Below are 26917 nucleotides of genomic sequence, written 5' to 3'. Positions count from 1 at the left end.
TTTTGCTCTATCTTCTTATCCAGAATTCAACTATTACAGGTGGTAATAACCCTGCATTACTGTACTAGCATCCTAAGAGGCCTTCTTTCCTTCTGCTTTTTACATCCTGTATTCTATTCTCAAAAATAACAATCAAATTCAAATAGGATTGAGACACTTCTGCTCAATGCCCAGAGGTTTCTAACTTTTCTTCCAGGTAAAAGCTAAAGTCCTCACAATGGCTTCTCAGGACCCCATAAGACCTCTCTACCCTTTTCCCCATACATCTGCTCTCCTTCCAACCTCTTTTTCCTATCATCCTACCCCTTTCACTTATTTCACTCCAGACTACTGGCCTGCTGTCCTCAAGTTTGGTAAGCATAAGCAGACTATTTGTTCCACCGGTCAGGAGACAGCCTTATGGTTCACTTCAACATTCCCTTCAGGCTTTACTCAAATTCTCAAATATCACCTTCCCTTCTCCAGCAAATCTACATAAAACAACCCCCTTTCTCTATTCCACCTGTCGCTAGTTCACTTTTTTCCATGCTATTATCATATTTGACATACAACATGTAAGAATCCCTAACTCCCCCAGTCCTGTAAATCTAAGAGTTAATAGAACACAGATGGAATTTAGGAAAAGAATACCTAATACCAAGCCCTGAAAAATACCTCAATATTTAGAGATTGATAAGGCCAAGAGGACTACAGAATGGAAAGTAAACCCACAGAACTTTGTACCAAGAAACAAAGGCATTTCAAGAGACAATAGCCTTCTTAAGCAAATACTGACAAATGAGAATAGAAAAATATTACTTAAATTTAGCAACATAAAGACTACTGATAAGAATCTTTTTAGTGAATTAGTATGGCTAGAACCTATACTAAAGTGAGTTCATGAGTATGTAAGAAGAAAGCAAAAAAACAGGAAGGATACAGGGAAAAGTTGAGTTTTAAAAAATGAAATACTAGAGCATATTTATAACATAATGAAACTAACCTGATAGAGAATGAAAGATTAATGATGCATGAAACGGTATAACCAAAGCAATAAAATCCTTAAGAAAGTAAGGAGGGAAGCAAGATTCAGATCATAAATGAAGGCAATGGCCCAAAGTAGCAAAAGAGAAAACGATCCTGTTATAGGCGTTTGCCCGAGTTGACCCCTCTGTCTGGAATGTTCTTTGAACCTATCATGTATGGACCTCTTTCACTACTAAAATGTAAACTCTAATACAGAATAGTGTTTTGGTACGTAAAAAGTACCTAAATATCTGTTAAATCAATAAATCAACACCAATTCAATTATGGCAAAGTTTTTTCTTTGCCATAAGGTATCAACACATAATCACATTATTTAGACTAGCTACCATCATACGGCAGTTACCACCAACGTGCATAAAAAAAAATAACATGACTTAAGCAACAAAAAGCTTCTACTAAAAGTCACTTGGAAATCTACACCTTCCCAAACTTGAGTTCTGTCACCTCTAAAGCCTTCTTCAGCTTTTCCAGTGCAAGTCAATTTCTCACTCAAACCACAGCGCACACTATGTGTAATTTCACTTGACAGTTATCCTAATGCACTGTCTTATTATTTTAAGAAGTTTTATAATGCTTAGGCTTATTCTGTAAGACTTAAGATCAATCTTTTTCAAAAATAAGAATAAACTAAAAAGTTATTAATCAGTAAGTATCTATCTCACAGGATGGGTGAGAGTAAGCTGTAAGTCATGATCCACCCTAAAGATCTAGTAACAACTAGGAAAAAAGTATATCATACTATCAATAAAACAACCCCAACCGTCCCCTGAAGTGGAACAAGTTTCCTATGTCCCAGTCACTTAACATGTACCTTACAAATATTTATAAAAATGAAAGCTAAATAATTTCCATATCACAGATGAAGAAACATAGAATGATTACAGAACTTAACCAATGTTTATAGCTTCAGTGGCCCAAAGATAAACTAACATTTGAACTATGACAGTCTTGGTTTACCTCTTCAATAACCCTTCTGAACACTTAAGATGAATTTTGTAATTTCTTATTTAAACATTATGATATTAGCTGTAAAACATTTCCCATTAAAGTTAAAAAACTTTTTTTATGTGAACCACTTTTAAATCTTTATTGAATTTGTTACAATATTGCTTCTGTTTTATGTTATTTTGGCCACAAGACATGTGGGATCCTAGCTCCCCAATTAGGGATCAAACCTGCACCTGCTGCACTGGAAAGCAAAGTCTTAAACACTGGACCACCAGGGAAATTCCCCTCCCTCCTTGAGTTAAGAATTAGAAAAAGAGAATCTTCAAACCCAATAGCAACTTTTCATTCTTAGCTAGGGGATCTTTTGGTACAGTAATTATTGGCAAATTAGGCCCTCTTAATTAATACAACACAGATATATGATCCACTAAAATAGCAATTGCAACTACGATTTATGTGGTGCCCACTATGTGAATGGCATAGGGTTTCCAAGGTGGCTTAGCAGTAAAGAATCCACTTGCCAATGCAGCAGATGTGGGTTCAATCTTTGGGTCAGGAAGATCCCCTGAAGAAGGAAAAGGCAACCCACTCTACTATTCTTGCCTGGGAAATCCCATGGACAAAGAAGCCTAGCAACTAAACAACAATAATAACAATGTGAATGGCACTATTCTACAGGAGACCTGGCTGTAAGGCCATAATCTATGTAATCCTAATCTCGTATGATAGTCATTATGACAGCCATCTTTGTGCTCAAGGTTCAGATTGTTTAAAGGGACATTTTATACCAATATAAATAGGATGCAGAAGGACGTCTAGATGTCTATCTCCTTTCAGGGATTTATTTACTTTTGGCAGCACTGCATGGCTTACAAGATCTTAGTTCCCCGACCAGGGATCAAACCCATTCCTCTGGCAGTGAGAGCACCAAATCCTAACCACTGGACCACCAGGGAATTCCCAGAGATTTATTATTTAGTTCCAGTCATCTTACTTATACACACATACACAAGCATTCAAATATATATGACAGAGAAAGAAAGAGAACATAAACTTTTTCTTGCTTACCTTTCTTTATTCTGTCCTTACCACCCACAACTTGTTCTTCTTGTGGCATCTGAGATAATTTCTGCCTGAACAGCTTTTCCAGAGCTTGAGCCATAAGAACAATGTCATCTCCAGGCTAGAAAATATACAAAATGCAACATAAGTTTACACAGTATGGCCACTGTATCAAATTTCTATAATTCAGGCAACCTTAGTGAAGGCAGTGCCATAGTTCTCTTAGACAGTATTTACTAAACAGTATTTATTACTTCTAAATTAAGTTTAGAAAACAGTATAGCAGCTCACACTTAAAATTCTAACATCCTACCCCTTTAACTTCTAAAAAGGACTGGGGATGCCTTTCTGAGCACTAGAGGGTTATAATCCAACCAATCTTACTTATACACAAAAGTATTAGAAATCAGAATTTCCACCTTACAAATAGGTTACAAACAAAACATATTCATGACAGTGGAAAGTACCTCATGGTTTGACTTGATGTGATACAATTTTCAATTAACTAAGCAATAAAGTGACACTGTAGAGCTAAGTTTTTAAATCTTAACTATCTGCTTAGAAGTCTTCAACTTGCTTTACTTGACTACTGAGAAAAAAGTAAATTACAAAGCAAAAGCCTAAAGTGGAGACACATTTCTAAGTTAGCTATTAACAGTTCAGGAAAATTACTGAACTTTCTTTTAAAAAATTAAATGTAAGTGGACTCTTTAGAATTGTTAAGTTAAAATGAATTTACCAATGGTATTGTCAGAACACTATTAGTTATGATTTTTTAAAAAATTCATATTGACTATAGTCTTAAATCTATTACACATAAGGTGGCACTGATGATTACCTTGGAAACCAAACCAACATTTCTATTACATTTCAGTGTCACTAGTGATTCTGAGTAAATGAGATATAAATGTCGACATATATTATCATACAGGCTAACATATTAACATAAATGCAAATACTCCTGCTGGAACATGTCTCAAGTTTAAGTTAATTTGTATGAATTTTAGAAGTATATCATTCATTTGGCTTCTTAGGTTATAGCTAGCAATCCATACCATAAAAATTTAATTACGTTTAGTGTATAATAAGATTTATCATTCATCTTATAACTAAAATGGCAGAAATGTAGATGAGAACATTTGGAAGTAACACTTTACTCACAGAAACCAGGATCACTGGTATTTTGTTTTTTAAAAACGTAATAAGCCATTATAGCTATTCAGACAAAAATATAGCAAAATGAACAAATACTGCTATGGGAAAATTAGTAAATCAAGTAAAAAACAGTATTTTTACAAATATAGTATTTTTACAAATATATAATGTACCCCAAATCAAGACTGGAAATTTGAAATCAACACACTTATTTATATACATCTCCTTTACGTAAGAGCAAAGAATTAGCATGTATGGCATAAGGCTTACAAACCTTGTTGTATAAGTAACAATTTGAGAACATTGTATTGAAATCTTCTATACATTCCGAAGCTTGCACATAATATTTATGTTCCAAGCGCTTCTTGATTGTATTTAAATCCATTGGGTTTTTTATAATGGTATAATAATCCTATGGTGTAAGAAGAAATTCTAAATGTTAGTTTTAAGAATGAATTCACAACAATCGGTACATAAAGAATTTTAAGAAACTATACACCTGCAGCTAGAGACAGAAACTGATTACCTTTAAAAGCCATAATATGGAAATAAAACCTTTTGTGATGAGAAACAAAGTTGATTACCATGACATTTTTCTTCCGAGAGAAGAAAAACAAAAGCAATAACAAAATAGAAAGCATAACAAAATAATAAAAGAGTAGAACCATCCTGGAAAATAACAAGTAAAGGGCATGAAGAAAAAGAAACTAGGATTTATGAGTACTATCTCAGCTCCACAGTTGACTAGTTATATTACAACTTCTTAAGCATTCTACTATCAGATGGCTAAACGGTGGTGCTAGTGGTAAAGAATCTGCCTGCCAATGCAGGAGATGTGGCTTTGAACCCTGGGTTGGAAAGATCCCCTGGAGGAGGGCATGGTAACTCATTCCAGTATTCTTGCCTGGAAAATCCCATAGACACGGGAACCTGGCAGGCTACAGTACAACTCCCAAAGAGTTGTACACAACTAAAGCGACTTAGCACGCACAAAAATTTCTAATATAAGACCTAAAGTTGAATTCTGTGCGTGAAGCACCTGAGTCTGCCAGGAATTGTCGAGTGACTTCTTGGAGAAGGGGACATTTAAGACAACCTTACATCAAACAAGAAAGCATATACTTATAATTTTCCAGAAATTGCTAAAATGAGAATTTCAATCCTCAGAAAAAATGAGTTTTTTGGCTAAGGAAAAAAATATTCATTGGGATATTCTTTAGTGGTGCTGAATAATTTATTAAATATATTTCATAATATTAGTCTGTCAGTGGACATTTACAGGGTTTTATTTGTTTTAAACAAACATAATTATAAGACACACTCACAGGCAACTTTAGTTTGACAGCATCCACAGGCTGCTGAAAAGGCCAGGAGAAACTATGCTTCCACAAAGCCTTCAGGACAACTTTCTGTAGATATTGCAGCTGATTCGTCAATCGCCCATTTTTCTTAGTATTTATATACTCTGGTGGTGGAGGGTTAACAATAGCTGTTTGTCGACTTGACAGAGACATTCTCAACTGCTTCAAATCCTTATATTCTAGTGTTGTCTACAGGTACATATCATATTAAAAAAAAAAAACAACCAAAACAACAACAACAAAAAACCAGTTATTTTCAAAGCACCTTTAAAATGGTTTCTACAGGAACAGAAAAGTTCCCTTCAAAAGTAGATTTCATATTTTAAAGCATATCATGATTAGGACAGCAAAAGAAAAAAAAAACAAATTAGTCAATTTGAAAAACAAACACGAACCTTTTTCTATGTAAGTACTAAAAGTTGTTTCATTATGTATGCCTTCGTTTTGGGTGATTTAAGTTACTCCAATGTTTTACGGTAATTTCTTTCTGCCTTTCTTAAACACAAATTGAGGTCTTAGCAGGAAAAGTCTAAAAATTCCTGGTTTTAAAAAAAAGAAGTAATAGGGAATGTTAAAGGTAATGTGAGTATACAGTTTATTCTACAACTATTAATTAGCGAAAGGAGACAGGCAAAGGAATTTTTCTGGCTAATTTAAATAAAGTGATTTATTTTAAAAGTGAATTATTAGGAAGAAAAGTGACATGTTAAAATGCTACTGTTCAGCGCATATTACTACAACTAACAGAATAGTTTAGAGCTTCATGAATATTTCAGAGAGATGGTATCTAACATCCCTAGACAACATTATTACTTTAAGGATAAAAGAGCAAGGGTACTACCAAGTGTATCAGCAAAATGAAAAGTATGATTATTAAATAAACTGTCCATTTTTAGAGATCAGTGTTAACACTTAGCCAGTATATGCACACACACACATATATTGCATTAAAGCAGTGTTAGTTTTACTATCTTAACTCTTTTTAAGTGTACTGTTCAAAAGCATTAAGTATTTTCATATTTTTGAGCAACTAATCTCCAGAACTTGTTCATCTCACAAAACTGAAACTCCATACTATACCCATTAAACAACTCCTAAATCTCCCCTCTCTCCAGCCCCTGGCAACCACTGTTTAATTTTGTTTCTATGAATGCGACTACTCTAGTAATCTCATGTAAGTATAATCACACAGTATTTGTCTTTTTGTGACTTGCTTATGGTGGCTCAGCTGGTAAAGAATCCGGCTGCAATGTGGGAGACCTGGGTTCTGTCCCTGGGTTGGGAAGATCCCCTGGAGAAGGGAAAGGCTACCCACTACAGCATCTAGCCTGGAGAATTTCATGGACTGTATAGTCCATGGGGCTGCAAAATGTTGGACACAAGTGAGTGACTTTCACTTCACTATCTACCTTAGCATCATCCATAGTGTAGCATGTGTAAGAATTTCCTTCATCTTAATAATAATATTCCATTGTATGTATACACATTTTGTTTGTCCCTTCATTCATTGACAGACACTTGAGTAGATTCCACCTTCTGGCTATTGTGAATGGTGCTGTTATAAAAAAAATATATGGGTTTCCCAGGTGGCTCACTGGTAAAGAATCTACCTGCCAATGCAGGAGATGCAGGTTCAGGTCAGGAAGATCCCCTGGAGAAGGAAATGGCAACCCACTCCAGTATTCTTGCCTGGGAAATCCCACAGACAGAGAAGCTCGGTGAGCTACAGTCCACGGGGTCGCAAAAAGAGTCGGACATGACTTAGTGACTAAACAACAAACAAATTCCTCTTCAAGACCCTGCTTTCAATTTGCAGGGATATATCCCCACAAGTGCAGATGTGGAATTGCTAGGTCATATGGAAATTTTTAATTTTTTGAGGAATCGCACAGTTTTCTACAGCAGCAGCATTGTTTCACATTCCTACCATCTAAGGGTTCCAACTTCTCCACATGCTCACATGTGCTATTTTCTGTTCTTTTGATTAATAGCAGCCATTGTAACGGGTGTGAGGCACTGTGGATCATTTAAAAAAATACCAATGCCCTTCTGAGATGGCCCACCCACTGTCTGTGGAGTGTATTTCTCCCAAGGTCGTCTTGCCTTTTCAGAGAATCACTGTCTACAGAATGTGTGTCTAAATAAACCCACTTCTGGGTCCCAACCTCTGGAGATATGGCTTGAGAATCAGTTTTATTTATTTTTTAAGTTCCCTGGACATTCTGATGTATAGTTAAGATTAAGAACCACTATTGGGGCTTCCCTGGTAGCTCCGCTGGTAAAGAATCCATCTGCAATGCAGGAGACCCCAGTTCAATTCCTGAGTAGGGAAGATTCCCTGCAGAAGGGATAGGCTACTCACTCCCGTATTCTTGGGGTTCCCTGGTGGCTCAGACAGTAAAGAATCTGCCTGCAATGAGTGAGACCTGGGTTTGATCCCTGGGTTGAGAAGTTTCCCTGGAGGAGGGCACGGCAACCCACTTCAGTATTCTTGCCGGGAGAATCCCCATGGACAGAAGAGCGTGGCAGGCTATAGTCCATGGGGTCGCAAAGAGTAAGACACGACTGAGCCACTAAGCAAAAGAACCACTACGTCAAAATGAATTAACTACATTAAAATGAATTAACATTAAAATGAAAAAAAAAGCCTTACAATTTTATCTCATTTCACTTTTCTCATCTTATACAAATATGCACTAGAACTCAATAAAAAGTCAGAGAAGAAAGAAGGTGCTATTTCAGCATTGCAACTAAAACTGGCTCTTATCCTGGCCTTGCAATTATTTAAAGGTAGCCTACCTTTTGAAAATCCAAATCACTACATCCTCCTTCTCCACTAGGGTGACTTCAATCCCCATACATTAAATGGTGACTGTTTTTGAATTTTACATAAATATAGTATTGTTTACTATGTGTTACATTGTGTCTGGCTTTTTTTTACCAATATTGTTTTTGAGATTTATCTATGTTTTTGCCTGTTGTATTCTATTGTAAAATCATATCAAAATTTATCCATTCCTATTGGGACTTTTAGGTTTTCCAATATTTAACTATGACAAATAATGCCGTGAAATGCTTTAGTGTATATGTACATGCCTTATGTTGGGTATAAACCCAGAAGTAAAATTGCTGGGACAAAGGTTATGTATATGTTCAACCTTAGTAGATACCACCAGTTTTCCAAAATGTACCAATTTATATATACAACAATAGTCTAAAAATTCCAGTTATTCCATATCTTTGTATTTGGTATTATGGATAGCTTGCATTTTAGCTATTCTGGTGGGTGTAAGATGGGATCTCACTGTGATTTTAATTTTATTTCTCTGATGATTCCTCCTCCAAAATAAATCTCAAATTCTCACTTCTTCCACCACTATGACCGTAGCCCCAGTGATCATCCTTTAACAAAGACTAACACCATCACCGCCAGACTGAGCTGAAACTTTCCAAGGTCTGATTCATTGTTCCTTCCACCTCATTTCCTACTCTCCCAGCTCAATCACTTCACACCAGACATCCTCTTTTTTCAGTTCTTTGCATCAAGCCAGTTCTAGTCCCTGAGCCTTTACACTCTGCTTGAAGTGTTCTTCTTCCAGGTCTATTCAAAATTGTCAGCTCCTTAGAGTGACTTTTCCTTCATATTCTCATTGTAAATAGGCATACTTAACTAGCTCCTCCCCAGTTCTAATTTATCAGCTAATACCCTTTTCACTACTATTATTTTTACCTACTTGTCATTGTCAGTCTTCCAATCCAACCCTCCCCCTAATCCCCGAAATGTAAACGCTGTTTCAGCTTATGGACCTTGTTTGCATTGACTCAATGCATAAGACAGAGCCCACATATGCTGAATTAAAGTGTTCAGGTTCAATTTTATGTTAGAGATAGAGCAGATGTGACTTGTTTACACAGGGAGAAGTGGGGAGAGAAATCAAGAATATTTTACATCTAAATTAGTTCCTGCTACTCAGGAATCTGTCTTCAAAAAATAATATTAAAAATGAATGACCTAATGTATATCAATTATAAAACACCGTTTTCAAATTTGTTCCACTCCTCAAAATCTCAGCCTCAGGGCTTCCCTGGTGGTCCAGTGGCTAAGATTCTGGGCTCCCAATGCAGGTGGCATGGGTTTGAGCCCTGGTCAGGGAACCAAGATCCCACATGCTACAAGTGGGACATGACAGTCAAAAAAAAAAAAAAAAACCTCCACCTCACTATACCCATTTGCAAATGATCTCAGTTTATAAGAAACTTTATTTAAACATTAATTTCTTGGTTTCTTTTATTTCCTAGTCTATTTCTTCTTATTTCATAAGTGCTTCACCTCTCTTCCATAAGGATCTTCTTTCCCTTTTTCCAGAAACCTATTGTTTCATTATTCCTTTATCCCTATTATTGTATGTTTCTTTTTTATTAGGTTTATGAAGGATTTCCTCTAAAGATTATGCAACATATGGTTCTGCTTCCTGATTTATCTTAAGGTTTCATTTTCTATGTGTTTATCTGTTATTAACTTCTGCTGATATCTCTGGCTACAAACATGTTCTAACCAGCATCTTAAAATTTTTTTTCTTAAAAACATCTTTCCACACAAAAATCTGTATGCGGATGTTTATAGTAGCTTTACTCATAATTACCAAAACTTGGAAGAAATAAAGATGTTCCTCAGCAGGAGAATGGATAAATTGCGAAGCAACAGTCAAACAACAGAATACTACTTAGTGCTAAAAAGAAATGATTTATACAGCCACAAAAAGACATAAAGGAATATTAAATACAACAACAACAACATATGACATTCTGGAAAAGGTAAAACTACAGAGACAGTAAAAACCTCAGTGGTTGCCAGGAGGTAGGGAGAGAAAAGGGTGAAACAAATGGAGCAGAGAATTTTTATGGTAATGAAAATACTCTGTATGATACCATAATGATGGATACATGCCATTATACATTTGCCCAAATCTTTAGGAAGAATAACACAAAGAGTGAACCCTAATGCAAACAACAGATTTTAAATTATAATGTTGTGTCAACAAAATGGAAAAGTACAGAGATGAACAAAATGGTTCATCTATTGTAACAAATATACCATTTTGTTTCAGGATGCTTCTAACAAGAGACTATGCATGTGTTGGGGCAGGAAATACATGGGAAATCTATGTGTATTTCAATTTTGCTATGAACCTAAAGCTGCTCTAAAAAAAACAAACAAAAAACCCTGGGTGCAAAAAATTTTGTGAAGGTCAAATATATCCATCCGATTTCTCCAGCTCTCTTCTGAAACTGCTCTCCCAAGATCACTAAAATATTTTGAAATATTCCAAAATCCCTCACTGGCCTTCCTCAGTTATCTCCCCAGACTCCTCTGTAGTATTTGTAATGGTTAGCAACACTCTTAAAACTGTTCCCTTTTGCATTCAATACACCCATAACAACTCAAACCACTGCCTCATATGACTATTTTATTTCAACACTTGTCCACATTTTCTTAATTGTGGTATTTTAATCAGACATCTGTACCAAATTAGTCAAATCCAGAACTGAGGTTTTTGTATTATTTAGGAAAACAGTACTAACTAGTAAAAACTTAAATACTATGTATTGGGATACAAAACACACACCCACACACATATATATATGTCCAGACAAGACAAAATACAGTCTACATAGTATCTATAAGGAATTTTTGCCAAAAATGTGTAACAAGCTTGTAGATTTAACATTTTTGTAACAGGAAATTCATTGGCTACAGCTGTGCTGTCCTGTATGATAGCCTCTAGCCATATGTAACTTTAAATTTAAATTAACCAAAATTACCAAGATTAAAAAATTTAGCCTCAGGACTTCCCTGGTGGTCCAGTGGTTGACAGTCTGCCAGACAATGCAGGGGACATGGGTTCAATCCCTGGTTGGGGAAGATCCTATATGCCTTGGGGCAACTAAGCCCATTACTAAGCCTACGTAGAGCAATAAGGACCCAGTGCAGCCAAAAAATTGATTTTTTAAAAAATTCAACTGCATTTTAAGTGCTTAATAGCCACATATTCCTAGTGCCTATTGTATGGGACAGTGCAGCTACAGAACACTGCCATCACAGCAGAAAAGTTTTTTGACAGTGCTGCTGCTGCTAAGTCACTTCAGTCGTGTCCGACTCTGTGTGACCCCATAGACGGAAGCCCACCAGGCTCCCCCATCCCTGGGATTCTCTAGGCAAGAACACTGGAGTGGGTTGCCATTTCCTTCTCCAATGTGTGAAAGTGATAAGTGAAAGTGAAGTCGCTCAGTCGTGTCCGACCCATAGCAACCCCACGGACTGCAGCCTACCAGGCTCCCCCATCCATGGGATTTTCTAGGCAATAGTAGAATAAAACAAAAATCATGAGACAAATTTATAATATGGAATATTTTATAAGACAAATGGCCCATCTTTTTATAAAAACTCAAGACTTAAAGAAAATCAGGAACTGCTCTGAATTAAGACATAATAACTGAACTCAACTTACTACCCTATGTCAAATCTTGGTTTGAGAGCAACTATTAAAGACATTTTGAGGACTTCCCTGGAGGTCCAGTGGTTAAGACTCCATACTTCCACTGCAGGGTGCACAGGTTCAATACTGGTTGGGAAATTAAGATCCTGTGTGCTGTAGGGTGTAGTTAAAAAAAAAAAAAAAGACATTTTTGGGGACAATGAGGAAATTGGTTCGATAGGTGTGAGAACAGGAGGACTATTATGGAAGGAAAAAAAGTTTAAATACATGCTCAAAAATTTTAGTGTGACCACTGCAACAAAAAGTATAAAATATCTAGGAATAAACCTACCTAAGGAAACAAAAGAACTGTATACAAAAAATTATAAGACACTGTTGAAAGAAATCAGAGACAACAATAACAGATGGGGATATTCCATGTTCCTGAGTTGGAAGAATAAATAATGTGAAAATGACTGTACTACCAATTGCAACCTACAGATTCAACTTGATCCCTATCAAATTACCAATGGCATTTTTCACAGAACTAGAACAAAAAATTTCACAATTCATATGAAAATACAAAAGACCCTGAATAACCAAAGCAATTTTGAGAAAGAAGAATGGAACTGGAAACAAATAAAAGAATAGAGCTGGAGGAATCAACCTTCCTGACTTCAGACTATACTACAAAGCTACAGCCATCAGGACAGTATGGTACTGGCACAAAAACAGAAATACAGACCAACAGAACAAGATAGAAAGCCCAGAAATAAAGCCACACACCTATGGGACCCTTATCTTTGATAAAGGAGGCAAGAATATACAATGGGGCAAAGATAGCCTCTTCAATAAGTGGTGCTGGGAAAACTGGACAGCTACATGTAAAAGATTCAAATTAGAGCACTTACTAACACCCTACACAAAGATAAACTCAAAATGGATTAAAGACCTAAATTAAATGTAAGACCAAAAACTTAAAACTCTTAGAGGAAAACATAAGCAGAACAATTGATGACATAAAGCAAGATACTCTGCAATCCACTTCCTAGAGTAATGGAAATAAAAACAAAAATAAACAAGTGGGACCTAAACTGAAAAGCTTTTTGCACAGCAAAGGAAACTATAAAGGAGGTAAAAAGACAACCTTCATAATGGGAGAAAATAATAACAAATGAAACAATTGATGAAGGATTAATTTCCAAAATATACAAGCAACTCATACAAGTCAATACCAGAAAAACAAACAACCCAATCAAAAAGTGGGAAAAAGACCCAAAAAGACATTTCTCCAAAGATGACATATAGATGGCTAACAAACACATGAAAAGATGCTCAACATGGCTCGTTATTCAGTTCAGTTCAGTTCAGTCGCTTAGTCGTGTCCGACTCTTTGAGACCCCATGAACCACAGCACGCCAGGCCTCCCTGTCCATCACCAACTCCCGGAATTCACTCAAACTCATGTCCATTGAATCGGTGATGCCATCCAGCCATCTCATTTTCTGTCGTCCCCGTCTCCTCCTATCCCCAATCCCTCCCAGCATCAGAGTCTTTTCCAGTGAGTCAACTCGTCGCATGAGGTGGCCAAAGTATTGCAGTTTCAGCTTTAGCATAAGTCCTTCAAAGAACACCCAGGATTGATCTCCTTTAGAATGGACTGGTTGGATTTCCTTGCAGTCCAAGGGACTCTCAAGAGTCTTCTCCAGCACCACAGTTCAAAAGCATCAATTCTTCGGTGATCAGCTTTCTTCACAGTCCAACTCTCACATCCATACATGACCACAGGAAAAACCATAGCCTTGACTAGACGGACCTTGGTTGGCAAAGTAATGTCTCTGCTTTTTAATATGCTATCTAGGCTGGTCATAACTTTTCTTCCAAGGAGTAAGCGTCTTTCAATTTTATGGCTGCAATCAGCATCTGCAGTGATTTTGGAGCCCCAAAAAATAAAATCTGACACTGTTTCCACTGTTTTTCCATCTATTTCCCATGAAGTGATGGGACCGGATGCCATGATCTTTGTTTTCTGAGTGTTGAGCTTCAACCCAAACTTTTCACTCTCCTCTTTCATCAAGAGGCCTTTGAGTTCCTCTTCACTTTCTGCCATAAGGGTGGTGTCATCTGCATATCTGAGGTTATTGATATTTCTCCCAGCAATCTTGATTCCAGCTTGTGCTTCTTCCAGCCCAGCGTTCCTCATAATGTACTCTGCATATAAGTTAAATAAGCAGGGTGACAATATACAACCTTGATGTACTCCTTTTCCTATTTGGAACCAGTCTGTTGTTCCATGTCCAGTTCTGACTGATGCTTCCTGACCTGCATACAGGTTTCTCAAGAGGCAGGTCAGGTGGTCTGGTATTCCCATCTCTTTCAGAACTTTCCACAGTTTATTGTGATCCACACAGTCAAAGGCTTTGGCATAGTCAATGAAGCAGAAATAGAGGTTTTTCTGGAACTCTCTTGCTTTCTCCATGATCCAGCGGATGTTGGCAATTTGATCTCTGGTGCCTCTGCCTTTTCTAAAACCTGGTTGAATATCTGGAAGTTCACGATTCACATATTGCTGAAGCCTAGCTTGGAGAATTTTGAGCATAACTTTACTAGCGTGTGAGATGAGTGCAACTGTGTGGTAGTTTGAGCATTCTTTGGCATTCCCTTTCTTTGGGATTGGAATGAAGACTGACCTCTTCCAGCCCTGTGGCCACTGCTGAGTTTTCCAAATTTGCTGGCATATTGAGTGCAGCACTTTCACAGCATCATCTTTCAGGATTTGAAATAGCTCCATTGGAATTCCATCACCTCCACTAGCTTTGTTTGTTGTGATGCTCTCTAAGGCCCACTTGACTTCACATTCCAAGATGTCTGGCTCCAGGTGAGTGATCACGCCATCATGATTATCTTCGTCGTGAAGATCTTTTTTGTACAGTTCTTCTGTGTATTCTTGCCACCTCTTCTTGATATCTTCTGCTTCTGTTAGGTCCATACCATTTCTGTCCTTTATCGAGTCCATCTTTGCATGAAATGTTCCCTTGATATCTCTAATTTTCTTGAAGAGGTCTCTTGTTTTTCCTATTCTGTTGTTTTCCTCTATTTCTTTGCATTGATCACTGAGGAAGGCTTTCTTATCTCTCCTTGCTATTCTTTGGAACTCTGCATTCAGATGCTTATATCTTTCCTTTCCTCCTTTGCTTTTCACCTCTCTTCTTTTTGCAGCTATTTGTAAGGCCTCCTCAGACAGCCATTTTGCTTTTTTGCATTTCTTTCCCATGGGGATGGTCTTGATCCCTGTCTCCTGTACAATGTCACGAACCTCCATCCAGAGTTCATCAGGCACTCTATCAGATCTAGACCCTTAAATCTATTTCTTACTTCCACTGTATAATCATAAGGGATTTGATTGAGGTCATATCTGAATGGTCTAGTGGTTTTCCCTACTTTCTTCAAATTCAGTCTGAATTTGGCAATAAGGAGTTCGTGATCTGAGCCACAGTCAGCTCCTGGTCTTGTTTTTGCTAACTGTATACAGCTTCTCCATCTTTGGCTGCAAAGAATATAATCAATCTGATTTCGGTGTTGACCATCTGGTGATGTCCATGTGTAGAGTCCTCTCTTGTGTTGTTGGAAGAGGATGTTTGCTATGACCAGTGCATTCTCTTGGCAAAACTCTATTAGCCTTTGCCCTGCTTCATTTCGTGCTCCAAGGCCAAATTTACCTGTTACTCCAGGTGTTTCTTGACTTCCTACTTTTGCATTCCAGTCCCCTATAATGAAGAGAACTGCAAATCAAAACTACAATGAGATGTCACTTCACACCAGTCAGAATGGCCATCACCAAAAAGTATACAATAAATAATAAATGCTGGAGAGGGTGTAGAGAAAAGGGAAACCTCTTGCACTATTGGTGGGAATGTAAACTGATACAATCACTATGGAAGACAGTATGGAGGTTCCTTAAAAAACTAGGAATAAAACCACCATATGACCCAGCAATCCCACTACTAGGCACACACCCTGAGGAAACCAAAATTGAAAAAGACGCATATACTCCAACGTTCACTGCAGCACTATTTACAATAGCTAGATGAATGGATAAAGAAGCTGTGGTACATATATACAATGGAATATTACTCAGCCATAAAAAGAAATGCATTTGAGTCAGTTCTAATGAGGTAGATAAACCTACAGTCTATTATATAGAGTGAAGTAAGTCACAAAGAGAAAGAAAAATATCATATACTAATGCATATATATCGGAGAAGGCAATGGCAAGCCACTCCAGTACTCTTGCCTAGAAAATCCCATGGATGGAGGAGCCTGGTAGGCTGCAGTCCATGGGGTCGCTAAGGGTTGGACACGACTGAGCGACTTCACTTTCACTTTTCACTTTCACACATTGGAGAAGGAAATGGCAACCCACTCCAGTGTTCTTGCCTGGAGAATGCCAGGGACGGGGGAGCCTAGTGGGCTTCCATCTATGGGGTCACACAGAGTCGGACACGACTGAAATGACTTAGCAGCAGCAGCAATGCATATATATGGAATCTAGAAAGATGACACTGATGAAATTTGCAGGGCAGCGCTGGAGACAGACATAGAGAACAGACTTATGGATACGGGTTGGGAGCAGGGGAGAGGAGAGGAGAGGGTGAGATGTACGGAGAGAGTAACATGGAAACTTACATTACCTTATGTAAAATAGATAGCTAATGGGAATTTGCTGTAAAGCTCAGGGAACTCAAACAGGGGCTCTGTATCAACCTAGAGGGGTGGGATGGGGAGGGAGATGGGAGGAAGGTTCAAGAGGGAGGGGACATATGTATACCTATGGCTGAGTCATGCTGATATTTGGCAGAAATCAACAAAATTCTGTAAAGCAATTCTCCTTCAATTAAAAAAAAAAAAAACTTCAGTGTGAATAGCCACATTTGTGAAATGTTTTAAGATTTGGGGGAAAAAAACCTATACAGACAAGCAAACACAGCAAAATGTTGACAATTGTTGGTGTTCTACAGGGGTCCTTTGTACTATTTTATCCATTTTTCTATATCAGCAATCTTTAATAATAAAGTACACTGTGACTTAATGCTGCAGATGGACTGACCATGGACAAAAGCTCTGATAATCATCTGGGCAAAAGAATAGCTAATATATGGTAATCTGATAATTATCTCAGAACTGCTCTGCATTCCTTGGCTGGAGGTCCTGGTTTCTAGTGTGAGGTGAAACTATCCAGCAATAGAGGACTAGGAATTATTCCCTTTATAAAACTGCTTTGTAATTATCCCAGTATTAGTGTTCAAAGTTATGTTAGCCCTCTGTTTTTTTTTTTCCCAACCACACCGCAAGGCTTGTGAGGTCTTAGTTCAGCCTCTACCAGGGATGAACCTGAGTCCTCAGCAGTGACAGTCCTAACCAGTGGACCACCAGGGAGTTCCCTGTGTGTGTGCTTGTACTCTTTGTGATCCCATGGACTGTAACCCACCAGGCTCTTCTCTCCATGGGATTTCCCAGGCAAGAATACTGCAGTAGGATGCCATTTTCTTCTCCAGGGGATCTTCCTGACCCAGGGATAGAACGTGCATCTCCTGTACTGGCAAGCAGGTTCTTTACCAGCTGAGACACTGGGAAAGCCAATCCCTATCTTGTTCCTTATTTAAAAACTTTTTAAAAGGAGCTCATGTGGCTTTAAAACATAACTGGCAAATTTCTGTCAGATAGATGTCAATTTTATTTTACATTCTCTGAAGACTTTTATTCTTTCTAGCTTTTACTCTTAATAACAAAGAGTAAACAGAAAATGCCAGCGTAAAGGTCTAGCAACATAGCCTTCAAAAGATTTACCGTAATTGACATAATGGTAGGTCACAATCAGTGAAGGTATCAGAAGTAATTTGTCACTTAAATAGATTGGTTACTTCAAGGTAACCACTCTTCTCTAAAATCACTTATACTTCAACATACTGAACTATGGAGTTTCAAGTCTGCTGGCAACTATGCATAAACTGTAACCTATTACTGCTTATGTGAATATCCACTGTTGTTTCTAATGTTTATGATGAGTTGTCATTTTATTTCTCCTTTTAAAACATTTTTTACTCATGGATATATTTCTACAAAGATATACAGGTAGCATGGGCAGATGAAATCTCATATCACTAAGAATTGAGTGTTACATTAATAACCACCAATCACAACTGCTCAAAAGACAATGTATCATAAGTGATTATGAATTCTGGTTTACTTTGATAATCACAAAATAACATAGCACCACCTTGTCAATCATTCTTTGGTTCCATGGGCAAGTTGCCTGAAAATCAGATCCCTTTTGCCCATTATAAAATAATCTTGGGAATTCTGGAGAAATTCTTAACACAATATACCATTTTATGGATTTCATAAAAATGAAGTTTATTTGAATTTTAACATCCACATGGTTTGAACAGTACACAACGGTTTCCCATTTTTGTCCCCCAGTTAACCAGATGCCCCTCCTAAAACTCTTAGCAACTTCTTGTGTATCCTTTTAGAAACTGTTTTTTCACACTTACTTCTCAATTTAAAATAGAGTTGAAATTTTTTGACGCTTTGAATAAAGATTGTTTAAAAATATTTTCTATTTTGATAAATGTCAGAGAATAAGTTAGTTTGTTGTATGGTGATACTTCTGGTTGAGTTCATAGATCTCACACATGCAAGAAAGCTGTACAGAATAAAGAACTTGGATTCTGTTAAGAGTTCTCATCATGAGAATAAAAATTTTTTTTCTATTGCTTTAATTTTGTACCTATATGAGATTATGGATGTTTACGAAATGTATTGTGATAATCAGTTCATGATGTATGTAAAGCAAATCATTACCCTGTATACCTTAAATTTAATCTTTCCTTCCCTATTTAAAGTTAATTTTGCTTATACACCTCTGGTGTTATATCCCTCAAAGCATTCTTTTATATTTGGGTTTTCTGTCTTTATTAGGTTTGTGAAAGGCTGCTTAATTCTTAGTGTTTTTCAAACACTCTTATCTCCTGTATATCCTGAATAAAAGTGATGGTAATGGGGGGGGGCAGAGTTTAGATTTTGGATACCTGATGCCTCTAGGACTCAGGTCAAAAGTAATCTGCCCTTGTGATGAGCTCAAATACTGATTTTCAAACTAGACATTTCCAGTTCAAGGGAGAAAATGGTTTCTTCAGGCTTCATTTAATAAGGTCAAACAGGTGATTTGTAGATGATGTATATTCTTCACAACAATTCAGTCTTCTCATCTGCTTGTCCCTCAGTTTTCTTGTCTGAACTCTTTCCCTAGATACTCTAGAATAACACTTGCTCTCTTTTGCCTGCATCTTAAGTATCTCTATACTAGTTTACCGTCCAGATAAACTTCCTCAATTTTTAAAAATTCCTCTCTTGATCCTATTCTGTCCTTGGGGTCTCTATCTTCTCTTTTGTATCTCACATCAGAACACCTTGAAAAATGATGTTTTTACTCCCCACCTCAAACATGACTTTTTCCTGCCATTCCTCTAAAACTGCCCTTGCACTAAAGTTAATACTTACCATATTCACTTGTTTAATCCAATGGATTACTTTTTGAATCTTATACCTTACTTGACCTCTCAGCTATATCTGTCATCAGTCTATTGTGATTCTCTTGAAACTCTTTTCTGGTTTCCAGGATACCACTTTCCCAGATTCTGTTTGTTCACTTATTAAATATTTACAAAGCACCTACAATGGTGGACTGAGCTAGGAAATGGGGATACAGTAATCTCTTCACAAAGATTTATAAACAGGCAATTACAACAGGATACATATAATTATTGCTGTGATGGAGATAAAAGGGTGCTAAGGGAACAAATAGGTGGGTCAGATTAGAATTTCAAAGGAATTATAATCTCATCTTCTTGAACCCATTAATATCCCCCAGAGTGCTTGTTTACTCCCTTTTTGCAGTTCTCAGACTCTTCAATGTATCAAATACCTCTAAACAATTTATTTGAATATAAATTTACATATTCAGAATATATTTAAGTGTTCCTATTTTCTATCTCCAAACCACTTCCTTTGCTCAATCGCTTATAATCTCCCACCTTAATTCATGTAATGTGGATGTTTTGATTTTTTTGTTCAGCAACTTAAGATCATACTGCTAACCCACAGCCTTTCATGATACAGACAAATCCTCTTACGGCCCCTTGCCTACCTCACTAGACTCATCTCTTGCTACTCTCCCAACATAGTGCCAGCCACATTCAAAAATCTGCCCTTCTCCACTGTCCCACCCTACTCTGTACTCACACCATGTCCAAGCCTCTGGAAAATTTCTCCTCCTTATCAGAGCTCCTCTTACTCTAGACTAACTTCTATTGGTCTCAAGACCCAGATCAATAATCCCCTACCCCTGCTGCCTTCCAACCATATGGGCGCTTCCTACAGGTCCCAAAGCACCCTGTACATACCCCATTTTAATTCGTAACACAATCCAGCGTCTTGAGGCCAGGCCCATCTCCAGATTCCACAACACCCAACAGAGGCTTTAATATGTTCCAAGGGCTTACTTAATAACGTTAAGTTGAATGAATTAATGAATCAAGGACGGGAAATCTCCTGTCCCAAATGATGACACCCAGAATAAACACAACTAAAACGTCAGCTACATCTAAAGCTCCTTGCTCTCTCCTGCATTCACGAAACTACAGTACAAGCAGTGATCCAACAATCCAAGACCTACGAGAACTACAAAGAACATGAGTGTTTTTCAAAATGGGAGGCGGTTGCACAACTAGACCCCCAACCCCTCGCCCAACCTCCCTTTTCCCACTCCTTCCTTAGGAAAAAAAAAAAAAAGAACCAAGCGTTTAAGACAAAAGATTTTTTTAGAGAGTCCACTGGGGCAAGGAGCTTGCCGCTGGTAAGACCAAAGGAAAGCAACTGACAGCTCACCTGGGCTGCAGCCACACACCGGGATGGCCTCTCCAACTGCCTTTACTGTCGCACAATGTTGATGGGGGAGGGGAGGAGAGGAAAAAAAAAACAACAACAACGGTTACTCAGGCTACCCACTCCAGTATTCTGGCCTAGAGAATTCCATGGACTGTGTAGTCCATGGGATCACAAAAGAGTCGGATACGCAGAGTCGGATACGACTGAGCGACTTTCACTTTCACTTCACTCCCTACGCAGGGTGACAGCGAGGGCCTGGATTCCAGAGTAGTGCTTCCCGCTGGGGTTCCCTTACCCCTGGTGGAAAGGACTTCTCGGATCGCTCCTTTCAGCTTGCACAAGATGAAGCGGTGCAGGCAAGCAATTCTCCACAGTCCGTCGCCGCCAGCTCTCACCCCAATGGCGGCCGCTAGCGGGCAGCGACAGGCGCCTTTATCCGCGACGCTCCGCGGGCGGCCGGCCCATTGGCGGGAGCGCGTCACGTGACTCAGCCCGACTCCAGACGGCTGGAAGGGCTCCTGAGGTCTGAGCTCTGAGGTCCTAGGCTGGGGCCTGGGTGGTTCACGCACCAAGCGCAAGTTTGCTGACTGCTTGCTTCCTCCTGGGAGCCAGGCCCGGTACAGAGAGCGAAGGATATAGGAGTAGGAGTGCCGCCCTAAAGGCGTGGACCGTCAAAACAAATCAACGGATTAGCTTCCATGTTGTCATGAGGATTCATGAGTTTTGACTTGTGGTGTTTTCATTGCTTTTCATACTTTCCTCCCACCCTCCCCAAAACTCCATTCTCTTGAAAGTAGTGAGTTCGGTTCAGTTAAGTCGCTCAGTTGTGTCCGACTCTCTGCGACCCCATGCATCACAGCATGCCAGGCCTCCCTGTCCATCACCAACTCCCGGAGTTCACCCAAACTCATGTCCATCGAGTCGGTGATGCCATCCAGCCATCTCATCCTCTGTCGTCCCCTTCTCCTCCTGCCCCCAATCCCTCCCAGCATCAGAGTCTTTTCCAGTGAGTCAACTCTTCACATGAGGTGGCCAAAGTATTGGAGTTTCAGCTTTAGCATCAGTCCTTCCAATGAACACCCAGGATTGATCTCCTTTAGAATGGACTGACTGGTTGGATCTCCTTGTGGTACTAGGGACTCTCAAGAGTCTTCTCCAACACCACAGGTCAAAAGCATCAATTCTTCGGCACTCAGCTCTCTTCACATTCCAACTCTCACATCCATACATGACCACTGGAAAAACCATAGCCTTGACTAGACGGACCTTTGTTGGCAAAGTAATGTCTCTGTTTAACATTTGGTAAAAGCTGAGATTGGAGCCAACATGAGCTCTTTGGGTTTAAAATGGCACTTAATGATCTAGTCCACAACAGCTGGGTAAGGAGACAGTTTGGATTTTGAGAGTCTTGGCCAGTCAGTACCTCCTCATTATTTGTGGGAGTGTATTCAAAAATTCTATTCAGCACAGTAGTTGCCTTTGGATCCAATTGCAAACAATGTTTCTAAATTCCTTAATATTCATTCCTAGATGGAAGAGTGGATGAGGGAGGAGGAGAAAAACAGCTGAGAACTGATAAATCCATCAAAACCCAATCAACCTCCAGTTTCCTGAAGTGTAAATCTGAGGGTTATTAACAACTTGGCATGGCTTGATTCAGTCTCTTTTATGTGAGAGTAAAGGTCAAGGTCATCAGGACCAAGTGTTCACAAGAAAGTCACAACTACTAGAGGTCAACATAAATAATGAGTTGTAGGCATTTTTACATTAGAAAGAATCTTACTCAAAGAAAGTTTTTTTTTTTTCTGCTTAGTCTTTGTTTCCAAGTAACCCAATGACCAAGAATTGTATGGAAGAGTTAATACCACAGCATTTACTTTATTTAGATTTAATACTTGTTTTTATTGTATAAAATCTCATCATGCAGCAAAATGGTAAGGTTTAGGGTGTAATCCAGGTATAGATCTCTGGTGTGACCATCACCATGAAAGAGCTAAGAGAGCTCAAACGAAATAAAACCCAGGAATGACTTAGTGCAAATCTTGCTCACTGTCATGTTTTTGGCTCTCCTTCTCCTAAGAACCAGTGAAAGGAATAAAAGCATACTCCACAGAGAAACCTGAGTGATCTTTTTTAAAAAAGCTAAATCTCATCATGTTAACACTCTTAAAACCATTCAATTATTTCCTATTATTTAGAGATCAAAACTCTTAAGGTCAACTACAAAGTCTTAAGTGATTTATCTGTGTTCAGCTCCAACCTCCCCTCCTGCAGTGCTCCCATCTCCAGCCACTTACCTTTCGGCAAGTGCCTTGTTTCCTCTCTCTCTCTCTGCTTCTGTAATGAGCTCTTCTCTCTTTTCCTTCCACCCCAAACTCAGGTGTCAACCTAAAGTCACTTACTCAAGGAGGTCTCCACTAGATTACATCTTCCGGTTTAAGGCACTCTCATTACAACTTAATTATATAGCACTTATTACTAGATTGTACTTATATAGCCACCGGTATATTTCATGTCTTATTTTCCCCACTAGACAGTAAGCACAATGAGTGCAAAGTATCAAAAGGCTCTAAAATATATTATCTTTGAGTACATTAGCCCTTGATCCTACTGGGTTTTAAGAGGTGACAAAATCTGATTTGAATTAAAGATAAGGGTGGGTAGGGAGAGGGAGAGTGACAAAACCAGATTTGAGTTTTAATTTTTTTAAAAATGTAAAATGGTTGCAAAATGAAAAATATGGAGAATGAATTAATTTGGGAGTATATTTCACAGGATTTGGTGTTAGATTTGATATAAAGATGATTTGGGGTTTCTGGCTTAAAGAATGCACCATTTACTGGGAAGGGAATTGTAGGAGGGAAGATCAAGTTTGAGACTGGAGGGAAGAGCATTGGTGCAGTTTTGCCGATGAATTCACGGTGCCTGTAAGATATATGGGTAGAGATTTTGAATAGGAAGTTTATTGTACAGTTCAAAATACAATCCAGGCTGAATATGGGAGAAGGCAAGGAGGTTTAGAAGGTGAAAAGGTTTAGAATAATTAGAGAGGAGGGTTTCCCTGGTGGCTCAGACAGGAAAGAGTCTGCCTGTAATGTAGGAGACGCAGGTTCCATCCCTGCTGCTGCTGCTGCTAAGTCGCTTCAGTCATGTCTGACTCTGTGTGACCCATAGACGGCAGCCCACCAGGCTCCCCCGTCTCTGGGATTCTCCAGGCAAGAACACTGGAGTGGGTTGCCGTTTCCTTCTCCAACGCATGAAAGGGAAAAGGGAAAGTGAAGTCGCTCAGTCGTGTCTGACTCTTAGCAACCCCATGTACTGCAGCCTACCAGGCTCCCCCATCCATGAGATTTTCCAGGCAAGAGTACTGGAGTGGGTTGCCAGTGCCTTCTCCAGTTCCATCCCTGAGAATGGAACAACTACCCACTCCAGTATTCTTGCTCGGAGAATTTCACGGACAGAAGGCTAGTGGACTACAGTACATGGGTCGCAAAGAGATGGACATGACTGAGTGACTAACACTTCCACTTCTTCATAGAGGAGGACTTCTCTGGTGGTCTAGTGGCTAGGACTCTGAGCTCCCAATGCAGGAGCATGCTGCAATTAAAAAAAAAAAAAAAGATTCTTTGTGCCACAACTAAGACCCAAAGACCCAGTGCAGCCAGCCAAAGAAGTAAATAAATCTTACAAAAAAATTATAGAGAACAGGAGAAAAAGCTGACTAGGGAAAGGTGTGTCAATAGACATATTTGAGACAGTTGAGAAATTGGTGACTGTAATGGAGAAGATAGTTGCTTTTATCCAATACTGAGATTTGCCAGGAACGTGTGCTAGAAAGACATATAGAGAAAAGTAGCTTCTAAAATATTGAAAAGAAAGTATAGTTTAAGACTTGGATATCACAGGACTGTTCTATGACAAATGGAAATAGTTGTAATTACATTTTGGGGGCTTCTCTGGTGGCACAGACGGTAAAGAATCTGCCTGCAATGTAGGAAACCTGGATTTGATTGCTGGGTACAGAAAATCCTCTGAAGAAGGAAATGGCAACCCACTCCAGTATTTTTGCCTGGAGAATTCAATGGACTGAGGAGTCTGGCGGGGGTCGCAAAAAAAAAAAAAGACTAAGCAACATTTTCTAAGAAAAGCATCAAACATAGTTCCATGAAATATTCACTTTAGTTTAAATCCAGATATCACCTGAATGTAGCTAAAAGACATTTTAAAGTTTCCATCCTTCATTCCATCGTCACGTTCAACAAGAGGTCTGGTCTTCCATGGAGTCATAAGTATCCCCAGAACTCACAGTGAAAGGAATTTTAGTTTACAAATGGTTTTGTATAGAAATTTGGAGGCTATAATATATATATATATAGACATAGGAGTTGATTCATCACTAAAAATAAAAGTATTTGTGTCACTTCCCTTGTGGCCTAGTGGATAAAACTCTACAGTCTTTATGCAGGGGGCCTGGATTCCATCACTCAGGGAATTAAGATGCCACATACTGCAGCTAAGCCCAGGGATCCCAGCTGCTGAGCCTGAGGGTTCTAGAGCCCGTGTGCCACAACTAGAGAAGCCAGCACTTGCCACAACAAAGACTCTGTGCAGCTAACATATAAATAAATAAATAAAAATAGTTGTTACTTCTGCATTGCTTAACGGAGAAGGCAATGGCACCCCACTCCAGTACTCTTGCCTGGAAAATCCCATGGACGGAGGAGACTGGTAGGCTGCAGTCCATGGGGTCACACAGAAGCGACTTAGCAGCAGCAGCATTGCTTAATCCAAAAGCCAATTTTTACTCGGGTAAGTTCAGTTCAGTCTCTCAGGTGTGTCTGACTCTACAACCCCATGGAGTGCTGCATGCCAGGCTTCCCTGTCCATCACCAACTCCGGAAGCTTGCTAAAATTCATATCCATCAAGTTGGTGTTGCCATCCAACCATCTCATCCTGTTGTCCCCTTCTCCTCCTGTCTTCTATCTTTCCCAGCATCAGGGTCTTTTCCAATGAGTCAGTTCTTTGCATCAGGTGGCCAAAGCATTGGAGTTTCAGCTTCAACTTCAGCATCAGTCCTTCCAGTGGATGTTCAAGACTGATTTCCTTTAGGATTGACTGCTTTGATCTCTTTGCTGTCCAAAGGAATCTCAAGAGTCTTCTCCAACACCACAGTTCAAAAGCATCAATTCTTCGGCTATCAGCTTTCTTTATAGTCCAGCTCTCACATCCAAACGTGACTACTGGAAAAACCATAGCTTTGACTAGGCGGACCTTTGTTGACAAAGTAATGTCTCTGCTTTTTAATATGCTATCTAGGTTGGTCATAGCTTTTCTTCCAAGGAGCGTCTTTTAATTTCATGGCTGCAGTCACCATCTGCAGTGATTTTGGAGCCCAAGAAAAGAAAGTCTGTCACTGTTTCTATTGTTTCCCCATCAATTTGCCATGAAGTGATGGGACCAGATGCCATGATCCTAGTTCTGAATGTTGAGTTTTAAGCCAGATTTTTCACTTGCACCAAGAGACTTTTTAATTCCTCTTTGCTTTCTGTCATAAGGGTGATGTCTTCTTTGTATCTGAAGTTATTGATATTTCTCCCAGCAATCTTGATTCCAGCTTGTACTTCATCAGCCCAGCGTTTCTCATGATGTACTCTGCATATAAGTTAAATAAGCAGGGTGACAATATACAGCCTTGACGTACTCCTTTCCCAATTTGGAACCAGTCCATTGTTACATGTCCGGTTTTAACTGATGCTTCCTGACCTGCACACAGGAGGCAGGAAAGGTGGTCTAGTAGTCCTACCTCTTTAAGAATTTTCCAAAATTTGTTGTGATCATGGGGTCGCACAGAGTCGGACTCGACTGAAGTGACTTAGCAGCAGCAGCAGCAGCACACAGTCAAAGGCTTTGGCATAGTCAATGAAGCAGAAGTAGACTTT

General features: G+C 38.9%; 1 protein-coding gene across 1 annotated transcript in view; it reads right to left on the bottom strand.

Annotated features, from left to right (window-relative positions):
• BRDT (bromodomain testis associated) overlaps nt 1-5758 on the bottom strand; it is a 42316-nt gene extending 36558 nt beyond the window's left edge. Inside the window, exons 1-3 of the mRNA XM_055402611.2 lie at nt 5517-5758; nt 4466-4603; nt 3043-3157 (exon numbers count right to left, since the gene is read on the bottom strand). Of these exons, the coding sequence (XP_055258586.2) occupies nt 3043-3157; nt 4466-4603; nt 5517-5705 (442 nt within the window). The 5' untranslated portion in view covers nt 5706-5758. The remainder of the gene's footprint in view (nt 1-3042; nt 3158-4465; nt 4604-5516) is intronic.
• Between the last annotated feature and the right edge of the window lie 21159 nt (nt 5759-26917).

Source organism: Moschus berezovskii, chromosome 4 (genome assembly GCF_049115385.1).
Source record: "Moschus berezovskii isolate FMDL1 chromosome 4, NW_MosBer_1.0, whole genome shotgun sequence".
NCBI classification, from domain to species: domain Eukaryota; kingdom Metazoa; phylum Chordata; class Mammalia; order Artiodactyla; family Moschidae; genus Moschus; species Moschus berezovskii.
The sequence above is the reverse complement of the archived record's forward strand: the minus strand, read 5'-3'. Positions and strand labels throughout refer to the sequence as shown.